Source organism: Elephantulus edwardii, unplaced genomic scaffold, assembly GCF_000299155.1.
Source record: "Elephantulus edwardii isolate Elephantulus edwardi_28Jun2011 unplaced genomic scaffold, EleEdw1.0 scaffold00029, whole genome shotgun sequence".
Classification (NCBI taxonomy): domain Eukaryota; kingdom Metazoa; phylum Chordata; class Mammalia; order Macroscelidea; family Macroscelididae; genus Elephantulus; species Elephantulus edwardii.
In genome coordinates, this window is record NW_006399779.1 from 4,836,807 (window position 1) to 4,851,460 (window position 14,654).

At 35.0% G+C, this 14,654-nt stretch overlaps 1 protein-coding gene across 1 annotated transcript in view; it reads left to right on the forward strand.

The window, feature by feature from the left end:
* Window positions 1-14,654, forward strand: part of METTL15 (methyltransferase like 15) — a 262,696-nt gene that overhangs the window by 139,902 nt on the left and 108,140 nt on the right. Inside the window, exon 2 of the mRNA XM_006883718.1 lies at window positions 369-505. Coding sequence (XP_006883780.1) covers window positions 369-505 — 137 coding nt within the window. The remainder of the gene's footprint in view (window positions 1-368; window positions 506-14,654) is intronic.

Genomic DNA, 14,654 nt, shown 5'->3' on the forward strand with positions numbered 1-14,654 from the left:
AAGTGATAAGAAGTCGTTGAACGTGTTATTACCAGCCAACTACTGGAAAGAATTAAAATCTATCAATATGACATTGTGGTCTTATTAACTTTAAGGAGTAAAACTTCAAGTTGTTTCTTATTTGTGACCTGATATCAATAATTGTCATCTTAACAATACCCTGGCTAGTTATGTTCTACCAATCACTTTTCATTGAGCTGGTTGTTGAACTCTTTGTTGAAATCATTGAACTCTAGGAAAAAGATGGCAATTGTTTTTTTATTTGCTATTAACTTTGAAGTTTATTTTGTGATTCTAAAAATTAACGTACGTACTTGGTAAGAATACGGTCTGTTCATATTAAGTGATAGTTTCCTTTTGTTGACTAGATTTTTCTAGATATGACATTTGGTTCAGGAGGACACACAAAAGCCATTCTGTGCAAGGAGCCAGATATTATTCTCTATGCCCTCGACAGAGACCCAACAGCTTATGCAATAGCTAAAAAACTCTCAGCATTATATCCGTAAGTATTATTCTAATTTTTCATTTTAGTGCTAAGTTTTAAAGATCACTTTGATTTTGTTTGAATTTTGGTTTGAATTTAGTTCTCCTTTGTATGGTCCTGTACCTTACTCCATTATATATTATCCCCTCGCCCGCTTTTTCCTTAAGAATTAATATATATGGTGGTTCTTTTGCCCCTTAAAAATTGGTATTACTGTGATTATCTTTTCTGAATCTATAAAAATAATAACTGCCTCTGACTGCACCCTTGAAAATGTATTTAAATTCATCTATGAATAATATTTTGAAAAATGGCTAATAATAAAGAATAATTATTCATTTTATGAGGTACCATTTCCATGAATTCCATTGAATATGTACAAATTCTACAGACCTCACCTATGTCAATATAATTAATATATTTTTCTCTGTATTCTTTCTGAAATTCACATATACTTTGACAGTGATCTCCCTGTCAGTTTAACTGGTTTGAATTAGGGATTTCTCAGTGTAGAATATAAAAATAATATGTTAATGAGTGGTAAAAATGTGTTTTTTTAAGAGAAAATTGAATGAAGGAGTTCAGTTCAAATTCTGTGTAGTTAAAAACCATCATTCTTAGCAAGAATAGTATATTATGACTAAATGGTCATATCTAAATATGTGAAAAGGATGTGTTTTGAGATGATATTTTATGCTTCATTGACAGAACCAGGAAAATAGATGAAAGTCTCAGAGGTAAAAGTATCTTGATGTAAACTGGAGTTTTCACTACTGTAGGTGTCTGAAATGGTATCCTTGTTGAAGTCTCAAAGTGTGACCTTGGAAAGGTTCAATCAGAGACTTGGAATCAAATAATGTAATTGCTATCTAGAATTTTCAACCTCCTTCAGTTCTTAGCCTCTTTATAAATCTACAAAGATGGTTGTGATTGATATTCCCAATAAGCATATGAATAAATGTACATAGGCTTTTCTTTGCAAAATTAAGAAGTTTAGAGAATTCTTGAAATATATCATGTCTTTTTCCCCCTATGCTTTTTAAATAAGACAATTTTTTAAATTATTCCTTTTCATTCTGTAATGCAGTTTTAGCATATATATATTTTAACATCTTGTACTGTGGCATCCCTGTTTGTGAAATATTTTATGAATTTACTTTTGACCTGAAATTACATAAAGTATTCTTATCTTGTTGCGGGAGAAGGATGGGCAATCTCCTTCTTTGCAACTAACTGCCTCAGAAAACCCACTGGAGGGTCACGTATGGGTTGGGTGTGACTTGATGGTGCACAACATTATTATCGTGTTAGTAGCAGTGCCTAATTTTTAGGAAGTGTATTGTTAGGCCTTTCTTTCTACTCTACCTTAGTTTGGAAGCGCTGATGAAACCTTCAATCATGAATGTTAACTGCTTTGATGTGAAGTACTAACAACATAATTTTCAGGTTTATATCAACACACAAGTTATCATAATATAGCAGATTGACAGATGTTAGGTTATTCAAGTGCATCTCATAGCAACACTATGAAAGAGATCAGAACATTGCCCTATCCTTGCCACCCTTACAATCTCTGCCATACTCCAGCCCATTGTTATAGATCCCCTGTCAAACCATAAATAGTGATTGATTAAAGTAAAGAGTCCTTTAAAACTGATGTGATAATTGATAAACATTAAAAAACCAAAATTTAAAAAACCCCACAAATCTACTCAAATAATAAGTACCCAGAGAACACAGTAGGGGGAGGGGGATATCAATCTACAGAAGCACCTTAAATCTCTTTATTTAGGAGCAAATTTGACAAATGTATAATTTCCAAATTAAAATGAGGAGATTACAAAGTTATTTTAACTCATTGGGGGGAAAATGTATTATTAAATAAGTGGTATTGGTACCATTTTCATGAATAAAATACACTTTTAATTAAATTATGTTGAAAAATAACTCCTAAGTAAAATTAAAAAAATTGTGATAAAGAAAGACATAAGAAAATGAAAGAGATTACATCTACAAATTAAGAGTAGGGGAAGTTCTTTAACCAAGACTTAAAATCAGAACCAGGAAATAAAGTATAAAATTGCCTGATTATATATATAATTTTAAATTTAAACAATTCGGAATTGGGGAATATGACAAAAAGTGTGCCTGATTCAGGTCATGGTCTTTTCAGTCACTTACTATGCATCTGAGAGCTAGACAATGAATAAGGATGACAGAAGAATTGATGCTTTGATCTTCAGTGGTGGAGAGAATATTGAATATTCCACGGACTGATAAAAGGATTAACCGATATGTCTTGGAAAGGTGCAGCCAGAGTGCTCCTTGGAGGTAAACAAAACAAAGCTTCATCTCACATCCTTTGGGCATGTTGGTAGGAGAGCTATTCCTTGGAAGAAGGACATTCTTAGGAAGGTGGAGGGACAGTGAAGAGAGCAAGACCCTCAACCAGGTGGATTGACACAGTGACTACAGCAGTGGGTCTGATTGTGTTAGAGATTGTGAAGATGGCACAGGATAGGACAGAGTTCAGATCTATTGTTCATTGGGTTGCTATGAGTTGTACTCAACTCTGTAGCACCCAACAAAAACAACTACCACCACACTGAAACCATGGTACTTTCAAGTATTTTGAATACATTTGACATTAGGATAAAGAATAAAGAAGACCAAAGAATTGATTCCACTGAGTTGTGATTTTGTCAAGTATTATTGACTATACCATGGACAAACAAATCTGTCTTGAAGGAAGTGAATCCATACTGCTTCTTAGAGGCAAGCATGGTGAAACTTGACTCATAAACTTTGGGCATGATGTGGGAAAAGATACCAGGCTTAGAAAGAGACTCAGCAAAACTTTGAACGGAAGACCCCCAGTGTGTGGGGCCTTGAAACAGTGACAGTAGTAAGCTTGAGCATGGCAGAGATTTGTGAGGATGGTACAATATAGGACAAGCTTATGATCGTCTTCAAGCGTTACTATGAGTCACAATCAGTGCACCTAACAACAGCGTATTATGCAGTCATATTATGTATCATTTATGAACACATATATAATTTATAGTAGTATGAAAAGATAAAAGCACAACTTCAGGTGGGGGTTTTTTCTAAGGGTATTAGATGGATATAGAGTTGGATGTAGAGATTATCTTCTTTATATAACTGTATATATAAAAATACATTTATAGTAGAGTCAGGAGCTCTGTTAGCCTAGTAGTTATGAGCTGCACTACAATCCTGAAGGCACATGGTTCTTATCCACCAGCTGCTCTATGGTGGAAGGATGGCAGTCCCCTGAACAATTTATAGCCTCTGAAAACCCACTGGAGGGTTAACCATGAATCAGTTATGACTCAGCAGCATATAATACAATAGCACAGTAGACTATTTCTTCTGAAGAAATACAGTAATTTAAATCCTTTTCATTAATCCGATTATTTTGCTGTTATAAATGCAGTTTGCATTCCTCAAAAAGCTCTTTTCACTCTGGCATAGTAAGTTACAGATAGAAACTAATATCTTTACTTCAAATAAAGCAATTCAGGAAGGCTAAATTTTAGGCTAACCCATTTTTCACTCCTCCCACAAAGATAACATGTCAGAACACCTGTTATTTGAAAACTGAAACGTTTCCCCATTGTCTCTGTAAACCATACAAGAGAAAACACATTTAAATTGGAGCAGTGAGGTGTTGGCTGACTCCTACCATAGTGAGAGAATAGACGTTACAATTTTGAAAAATGATGTTTTTCTTCCTCTAAATTTAGCAGTAATATGTGTTTTTATTTGTATATTGAATTTGGAGAACAGTCATATATGCAAAAAGAAAAAATCATATCTGATTCCATTCTGTGATTATGTATTTAAATGTTATAAAATGTGATAAGCTATTCTTTTAAACAGGTTACATAGGTAAAAATACATGTTAGGGTAAATTTTTAATACATGGGGGGAAAAAGAAAAACTATTCTCATTTGTTGTTTTGTACCATCGAGTCAGAATGGCCCACAGCTGACCCTGCAGTGATTTTTCAGAGGCAATTAATTGCACGGGAGGAGATTGTCCAGCCTTCTCTACACGGAGCAGCTGGTGATTTGAACCATTTGCCTCTTGGATTGTAGCACAACTTCTTGCCTCTAGGCCACCAGAGCTCCCTATGTTTCCACTATTTTATGTAATCCAATGTAATGATAGTAGTTTTATGTATCCATAGTTTTAATTGTAAATATTTCATTTTGTACGTTTAATACTAAAATATTAAAGTATTTTGCCTACATTAAGATATTATTTTGAGCAATTATAATATATAATAAGCATAGAAAGAATTAGAATCTTTATTCTGTATCACCATTTATTTTAATATTTTATGCTTCTTAATAAAGATTTTTCCTAAAGGAATTAAATTTTAAAAGATCAAAAAGAAATTTAAAATTATTTATAATCTCATCAATGTTGTTGTTGTTGTTGTTATGTGCCGTCGAGTTGCCTGCGACTCATAGCGACCCTATAGTATTAATAATTTGATAAGTTGTCCTCTAATCACTTTGCCTAGTTTCTATAGACTGTTGTTGTTTCTTGCTGTTGAGTCGGAACCCACTTATAACCAATTCACCAGTGAATTTTCAGAGCCTATAAGTTACACAAGAAGGTATCGCTGATTTTTCTTCTGAGCAGCAACTGATGGGGTTGAACCACCTGCTTTTGTATTTGCATTCTGTATACATCTATGTAATTAAACTCTTAAGGAAGATTTTTTAAAAAATAACTGGAATAGTACATCAACAGGGAATTGCCAGAAATGCAAGCATGATCCAGAAGAGACCATGGCATGAGGGATGTCACTGCTGATTTCAGATGGATTTTGGCTGAAAGCAGAGAATACCAGAAAGATGTTTACATTTGTCTTATTAACTATGTGAAGACATTTGACAATATGAATCATAATAAATTATGACTAACATTAAGATGAATGGGAATCCCAGAAAACTTAATTGTGCTCTTGGAAACTTATTTATAGACCAAGGAGCAGTTGTCTAAACAGAACAAGGGAACACTACATGGTTTAAAATCAGTAAAGGTGTGCATCAGGATTGTATTGTTCCTCCATACTTAGTCTGTATTTTGAGGACATAATTGGAAAAGCTGGACTGTTTGAAGCTTAGTGTGGCATCAGGGCTGAAGGAAGAGTAATCAACAACTTACAACTGACACAACCTTACTTGCAGAAAGTGAAGAAGACTTGGGATACTTACTGAAGAAGATAAAAACTATCGCCTTCATTATGGATTACATCTCAGCAGCAAGAAACCAAAATCGTCATTCTTGCTTTCTCTTCCTTTTAAGCTGGCATTTAATATTTTTCATTAGATTCACATAGGAAACTAGGGCAGAGGCAAGTTTAAGACCCCTGGTTTTAGGATTGTTGTTTATGTTCATTCTACCACAATGCAGCATTAACTAGAAGCAAGTTAGTCACATTCTGTAGCAGTACTAGGCCTAAAATTCAGACAGTTTTACTCCCTGGCTAATGTAGATGTTAAATAAAAGGATAAGCTGTCTTGCTTCCTTAAGTTTTGACTGCCAGAGATATATATGAGACCCAGCTGCTACTAATCTCTTATAACCAAAGGAGGCCAGTTCTGCTATACATCATCAAAGGGAAATAATTTTTATACTTCTAAACAAGTCTGAAAAAAAGAGACAACTTCAAGAAATAAACTATTTTGAACAATACTGATGATGATCTGTCACCTTTTATGTATTTTTGTTACCACTAACATTGCTAAGACAAAATGTTGTACAGTGGCCTGTTGAATATTATTAAATATAACATTTGGCCAAGGGGTTTGTTTGAAGTCAGACTACTTGATTCTATGGTTGATTAAATATTTTATTCCAAGGCTTGATAAAGATAAATGTATTCTCTACGTATCTTGCCTACTGGCAAGAAGCTTCACTGCAGCCCTGAAGGTACGTGGTTTGAGGCCACCAGCTGCTTTGCAGGAGAAAGATAGGCAGACTCCTCCATGTGATTAACTGTCTCTGAAACCCAAGAGTCAGCTGTGAATTGGTTCCAACTCTATGGTACACAACAACAACATCTAGTTTCCCAGCCGTATGCTAGCTTTCAGAGTTCCAGAGTCTTGGAAACAAATGTTCATGACTTCATAAAGCTTGAATGTACAGAGAAGACAGATAATTTTACAACCACTTATTTACTTGCAATTATGACCATAGCTAAGATTTAGGACAGTATTTTGTAGAAGCAATATGTCTTTGTGGTCCTATCTACCCTGAGACATCTGCGAAAACATCTAGAGGAATGAATCCAAGGTAGCACTTGAGGGATTAGTAACTGTTGTTAGCTAGGTGAAAAAAGAAAAACTGTTTTCCAGAGAATATTTGAAGTAAGGAAAATAAGAGACTTAAAGTGTGTAACAGGAAAGGGAATGGCAGACTAACTATAAAATGAAAATATGAATGGATGATAGAGAAATGAGAAGTGCTAGAAATGACCGCTAAAGTATGATCACAGAGAATCTTGCTAAAGATTTTCTACTTTATCCAAAAGCATTGAGAACCTATCAAAGTGTAACATGAACTTGCAATTTGAAGTTATTATTCTGCCTCTTACAAAGAATGGTTTAAAAGAGAAAGTGTAAACTTCATGTGAATTCAGTAAGTCTAGGCCAAAGGCTGTGAAAGCTAGTGGAAGCCAGGCCTGAGAGTCAAGTTGGGTTTTTTTCTTTTAGAAATTTTAGTTTGCTTTAAAGAGTTTCTGGCATCCAATTATAATAATATCCTAAAAGATTAGAAAATTCATTCCAAGGTAAAATTTTAGTCTTGTTTATAAGAGAACTGGAAGTTAATTCTTTAATTCAGATTTTGAAAGTCTTCTCAGGAAACTCCACTGACCACTTCTGGCATGACCAATTTCAGGAATGAGAAAGGAATAAATAGGCCTAATTCTGCCATGTTCCCATGTCCTATGAAGTGTTTGTGTTTTCTCAGAAGACCTTCAATAATGATTTGATTTCAGAATATACTCAACTTCTACTTGTACTCCCTGTGTAACTTGAATGGCAACACTTCAGAATTATGATCACTACATGAATGAGTCCCTACCATGTCATGTACTAGTCTTGCTTTACTATTTTATTTCCTTCATTCTTTGTTCATAATTGGCAGTAAATATATTTTCAGTTTGACCTCAGAGGTCTTATTGATTTCAATATACAACTTCCCTTTTCCTTCACCATATTACTCTGTAGCCTGGTTGAATTTTTTTTCTTTTTAAATCACTGCTCTGTCATTTACTCACCATATATAACACGTTACTTAACCTATCTACTTCTCAATTGTTCCATATTCAAAATGGAAATACTAATAGTACTAAGTTCCTCAGAATACTTTGAGGATTAAATTTAGAACACCATTCAACATATAATATTAGTGAGTCATGAAATTGGGTTTTTGGGCCCTTTTGGGCATTTTATGGACTGAAACAATGAATAGAATAGGATATAATTATATTATATGAAAGGATATAAAATTAAATATAGTTTCCATGGAAGCAATATACATTATATATTTATGAATCTATGGAATTTGAATTAAACTATATTTTAAATCATGTCATGTGATCAGATTTTGTTAAATCATGATATATATATAGCTACATTATACATATTTTCAAACTGTGTACTATAAATATTAATTGAATACAGCAACTATGTCTAATTCATTCCCACATTCAGAAACTGCTCTATCCATGGTATATATTTGTTAACAAATATCTATTATTTATGGCTCAAGCAAAATACAAATCAATGATCTTGATAGAAATTATACTCTCTAGGCTCCTGTTGCCTGGAAACTTGAATTTGCTTAGATGATTATAACCCCTGAAAGCAGCTATCTCTTAATATGTACTTAAACCGACTGTCTTGCAGTGAATTAGAATGTGAAATATAGACATTGACTATGAAGGAAGGACATATGGCTGGGGAGTGGAATAGAGTTCCAAAGTAAGAGATAAAAGACATAATGCCTATACTCAAAACATTTACAGTACATAGCACAGATATAGTTATAACATAGCTATAATTATCTTTGCTGCTGACTTGGGACTTTAATAGTAGCTTAGAGAAGGAAGGGTGGAGTAGACTAAGAAATTTATCTTATTTCAAATGTTCCAAGTGAAATACTTTTCCTCAGTTTGGTTTTTTGGGTTTTTTCCTTTTAATTTTCTGAATTCCTACCAGTATGCTAGATAGTATTTACATTTCTCACTAAATTCTACCTCTACGTTTATCTACATTAATCTGTATCACTATATCATTTTTATGTTGTATCAACAGCCTTCCTTTTCTTCTAGCTTCTATTAGTTTCAGTGAGTGGGAAACACTAATAGGAGATAAAAAGTAGATCAAAGTAAGGACTAAATGTGTGTGGACAGTGGCCAAGGTCCTCTTTTAAGACCGCTCTTCTACTAGGTAAAGCTTTGACATTTATAGAGCTCCATCCTCTTACCTTTTCACTAGCTTCACAGTCCTTCTCCATCCCTTGTGGTCCTTGTTAATCACCAGTTCACAATTTTGTAAGTACACCGTTTCCACAATTATCAACCAACTTGTCTTCTGGAATTTCACATTTATAGTAGAAAAAAAAATCTGCTATGACCATTTTGCTTCTTCAAATTTAAGGTGAAGGTAAGGTAAAGAAGTTAAAACAAGTCCACAAGAACCAAAATAATGACCTAGAGTCTACCCAACTGAATTTGAACACCATCTCAAGAGTACATTTGAGGCATGAATACTTATCAAAGACCAGAGAAGTTGTATGATGGCATCAAAGACATAGTCATGAAGATCAGGAAAGAGAGAGAGAGGAGAGGGGGAGAGAGGGGGGGATGGGGGAAAGAGAGAGAGAAGAAGGAAGGAAGGGAGGGAGGGAGGGAGGAAGGGAGGAAGGAAGGACCAAAATGGATGCAAAAGAGACTCTGAAACTTGCACTGGTTTGAAAAGAAGCCAAAACAAAGAGAGCTTAAATAAGAGAGCTGAACAGAAGATTTCAAAGGGCCAAGTGAGAATACATGGCAAAGTATTACAACAAATTGTACAAAGAGTTGCAGTTAGAAAACAAAAGTTTAGAGAATGCTCAACATTTCTGAAGCAGAAATATCTGAAAAACAAATTCAAATCACAAATTTTAATGTTGAAGGATTCTGTGGGCAAAATGTTGAATGATGCAGTAAATAAACATCAAAAGAAGATGGAAGGAACATACATCATTGTACCAGAATATTTTCATCAACATGATCCATTTCAGGACATAACATATGATCAAGAATCAATGGTCCTGAAGGTAGAACTCTAAGCAGAAGTCAACTGGCAAAAATTAAGGCTCCTAAAATGAAGGAATATCAATTGAGATATTTCAATAAACAGACACAACCGTGATTGTGTTTATTAGCTGATGTAAAGATTTCAAAGAGATCCTTGCTAACTGACTCAAAAGATCACTGTTTATTCTCATTCCAAAAAAAAATGCATGATCTAACAATGTGTAGAAATTATTGATCAATATCATTAATATAACATGGTAATAAAATCTTGCTGAAGATTATTCAAAAACACTATACCAGTACATCAACAAGCAATTGCCAGAAATTGGAATTTAGAAGAGGCATGAAGGATATCATTGCTGATGTCAGATAGACCTTGCCTGAAAACACAGAACCCCAGAAAAAGGTTTATTTTTCTGTGTTTTACTGACTATGCAAAGGCATTTGACTGTGTGAATTGTACAGATTATAGGTAACAGGAAGAAAAATAGTAATTCCAGAATACTTCATTGTGCTCATGAGAAACCTATTAATAGATCAAGAAGCAGATGTCCAAACAGAATAAGGGAACACTGCATTGTTTAAAATTTTAAAAAGCTTTTTCAGGGTTGTATCCTTTCTCCATACCTATTCAATCTGTTATTACTAAAATGGAAATAAATGGGAATCCCAAAACCCTTAACTGTGTTCATGGGCAACTTGTAGATAGACCAAAAAACAATCTTCTGGTCAGAAAGAGGGAGCAATGCATGGTTTAAATTGAGGAAAAGTGTACATAAGTGTTTTATTCTTTCTACATACCTATTTAATCTTTATGTTGAGCAAATCATTGAGAAGCTGGACTATAGGGAGCAGGATATACCATCAGGATTGGGAGAAGATTCATCAACAACTGGAATACAGATATAGAGGGTGCAACATTGCTTGTAGAAAGTGAAGAAGACTTGAAGCACTTATTGCAGAAGATCAAAGATGACAGCCTTCTATATGGATTACCTCTCAACATTAAGAAAACAAAAATCCTTACCAGTGTACCAATATGCAACAACATGATTTATGGGGGAAAACCTATACTTGTCATTGATTTAATTTTGCCTTGGAACACAGTTAAACCCATGGTAGCAGCAATCAAGAAATCAAAGACATATTCCATTGGGAAAATCAATCAGGATTCTCTTTAATATCACTTTAAAGACTAAGAGTCACCTGATCCAAATCATAGATGCTTTCTAAGCTTTTGAAAGTTTCCTAGTGAATTAACGTGACCAACAAAGAATCTATATCTTTGAATCGTGGTGTTGACAAAGAGTATGAAATACATCATGACCCGCTGAAGAAACAAACAAATCTGTCTCGGACAAAGTGCAACCAGAGTGCTCTTTAGAGGCAAGAATAATGAAGCTTCATGTCACATATTTTGTCCATGTTGTCAGGATGGGCTGGACTAGAAAAGGTCGTCCAAAGAGAGCAAGACCCTCAATGTAATGGTTTGGCATCATGACTACAACAGTGGACTCATGCTTCACACAGATTATAAGGATGAAGCATAATAAGACAAGGTTCCGATCTGTTGTTCATAGAGTTGCTAGGAGTTATAGTCTACACAAGGGCACCACAACATGAAAAGGAAGAAGTTGAAAGATACCAGTGAAGCCTTGTCAGGCCACTGGTAGTTTACTATTATCTGTCCAGGTAGATCCATCAGGGCCTGTGATAAGTGCATAATAGTCAGGCAGCATGCAGGAGAAAAGGGCCATCTGCATGTCACAGGAAAGTACCTAGAGTCGGGGCTACAGAAGTCTGCAGGATTTGGCAGGCTCCCTGCAAAAGCCTGCACTTTGGCAAGGTGAGGATGAGTCTGTTGCTGCAGAGACAGTAGGGAAGCAGTGACCAGAACAACCACCCATAGCTCCCACGGGGTCTATAGTGGTAAGAAAAGGTGTCATCGGGAAACAAGGAGACCCACCGTGCCATGTGTATCCCAAGATGTAGTTGAGGGGGAGGGGGCGGTGGCACCTGACTAATCATGAACTGCTGTTGGGGCACTCTTGCCAAATATGGTCACAGGCCTGACTCCCACAGTGTAAGCATAATGACTGGTTTTTGGAACCTAATTATGTGCAGTAAGTGAAGACAGGAGTAGGACTTTTACTAAACTTTCCTCAGTTATTGTCCTTAGCAGTGTTTATTGGGGCTTGGGGGTAGGGGTTGGCCAAAATTTTTACATATTCCCTACGTGCCTCAGCTTGCTTTATCTGTAACTAGATCCTACCTGTTTGTATTCTGGAAATGGTTTATTTCAAATGTCCATCTTCAAAGTTAAGGAAAAATTTCCACATTTTTGAATCAAGCAATTTTGCTTTAGGTTGATTCTATCTCTTTCTAGTTATGGGATACCTCAAGAGACTTACCCTCCTTCTTGAGTTTGTATTTTCATCTATAAAATAAGATACTGTTTTGGTTTTTTTGTTTCTGTTTTTTTAAGATACTGTTAATATCTACCTTATGATGTGTTCTGAATATCAAATAAGACTGTATAACAAACTGTTTAATATTGACTACTCTTGCTGTTATAATTATTATATAAGATTATGTATCATTATACTCCTTATCATTCTTGTTATTCTAAAATTGTGGAATAATAATAAAAAGTAAAAATAAAGTGGGGAAGACCCTCAACGAGGTGGATTGACATAATGATTGGACCCAAGTGTATCAGAGGGGATACGGATGGCACAGGATAGAATAGTATTCAAAGCTGTTGTTCATAGGGTCTCTATGCACTGTACTCTACTTGACGGCACCTAACAACAACGCAAAGTTGTGAAGTATATTTCAGTGGAATATACCAAGTTGATGACTAACTTAGCCTTTCCTTACATGCTTGTTACTCAAGTATACATACGCTAGAGTTGTTCTAAGATACAGGATATTGCTTTAAACTTTTCTTACCTTGCAAAGTATTCTAGCATCTATCTTTTGTTATAGGATCTGTTTCCCGTTCTCAGTGTAAGACCTGAAGCCCATGCTTGTGATGTACCACTCAACTGTCATTTGGTGAACTATAGTTTCTTGCATGTTGTTGTTATGATGTGGAAGTTATGCACTGGTTTTTCAGATATCAGCAGGGTTATCCAAGATGGACAGGCTTTAGCAGAGCATTCAGACTTGGAAGGAAAGTATGGCAATCTTAATTCTGAAAATTAGCCACTGAGAACTCTATGGCACAAAGCAGAATATTGCCCAATACCACCCTAATCTAGAAGGCACTCCAAATACATTATGTCCCTAACAATGAACTCAAGCATACAAGCAATCATGGTGGTGATGCTGTACCAGGTGACCTTTGTTCTGTTGCAAATAAGATTGCCATAATCGGAGATGCCTCAATGGAAACCAAAAAATAAGCCCTTCAGGATTCCTATCACTGTTCCAGCTGAGCTTTATCATTGCCTTTCTTCCCTTCCCCCAGACTGGCATTGCTTTTATCCATTATAATTTCTCCAACAATCATGAGCTATCAACCACCCATATATGGTTGTTTATGCTCATTTCTTAAACTCTGATGGTACAATGATTAAAGACCTTAGTTACTAAAAAAAGTTAAAAGGTTTGAACCCAGCAGCCATATTGCAGGAGACAGTTGTGGCAATCTGTTTCCATTCAGATTTATAGCCATGAAAACCCTATGGGAAACTTCTGTTGTGTAGGGTTGCTGTGAGCCAGAACCAACTGCATAATAGTGGGGTTTGGTTTTTTGTTATACCTATTACCAAGTAGTGTTATGATGTATTTGTTCATTTAAAATATTTGGCCTACAGGTTTATAAAACGGTTTCATGGAAATATATATATTTGAAATGCAAAATGTATTTCCTATTATTATAACTGTGAGAAGTGAATTACCTTTTCACAATCTTGAGCTATTCCATTTTTATTGCCTACGTCACTTGAGCATGTCCATATGGTACCAGGATAAGAATAGCAGCTTGTTTGGCACAAGAATGACTATACCTAGAAAGATTTTATTTTATTTTATCTTGGGACAAACAATACGTATTTAGAGACATTTTATTACATATGAGAAAATTTTAGTAGAACTCTTTATGTTTGGGCTTCTGAGTTATTAAAAGGATGAAAACAATACTTGTATTTTCTCTAACATCATAAACTAATTAAATCAAAATGAGTTTGCTATAATTACATGCATAATCATCCTGTTCTTTACTCCCCCACTTTTGCCTGATATTTAAAATAAATCTCAGACAAACAGCTGCTGAATTGCATTATCTACTTTAGTATTTTATTCTTGCTGCTGAGAGAATACAATCTAAATTTAATGCACAATTCAGCATTCATTTTCATGCCTGCTGTATATAGGGAAATGGGGTTGGCATAGGGAGTGCTCAGAGCCCAAGTTAAGTCTCTGTAACACAAGCGAGATCTCATTATCTCACAGACAGACAAATCAAATAGTAAATCTCCTAGAAAGAAAAGGAGCAAACAAATTCTAACCTCAAATTCATTTTTAAAATATTTATTCTTATTTTTTATGTTATCATTGTAAATAATTCAATTCAACTCGAGAAACTCTAGGTTGGAATAAACCACAGTAGGGAGATACAGCTGGATTAAGAGACCAAAAGAATGCTTTCTCATTTTATGGTGGTTGTTATGTGACATCGAGTCATCTGAAACTCATATTGACCCTATGTACATTAGCTCTGAATTGTACTCTATCCTGAGCCAATCTCACAAACTGACACACCTACTCCCATTGCAACATGTCCAAAATATGTCAGACAAAGCCTCAGAATAATTG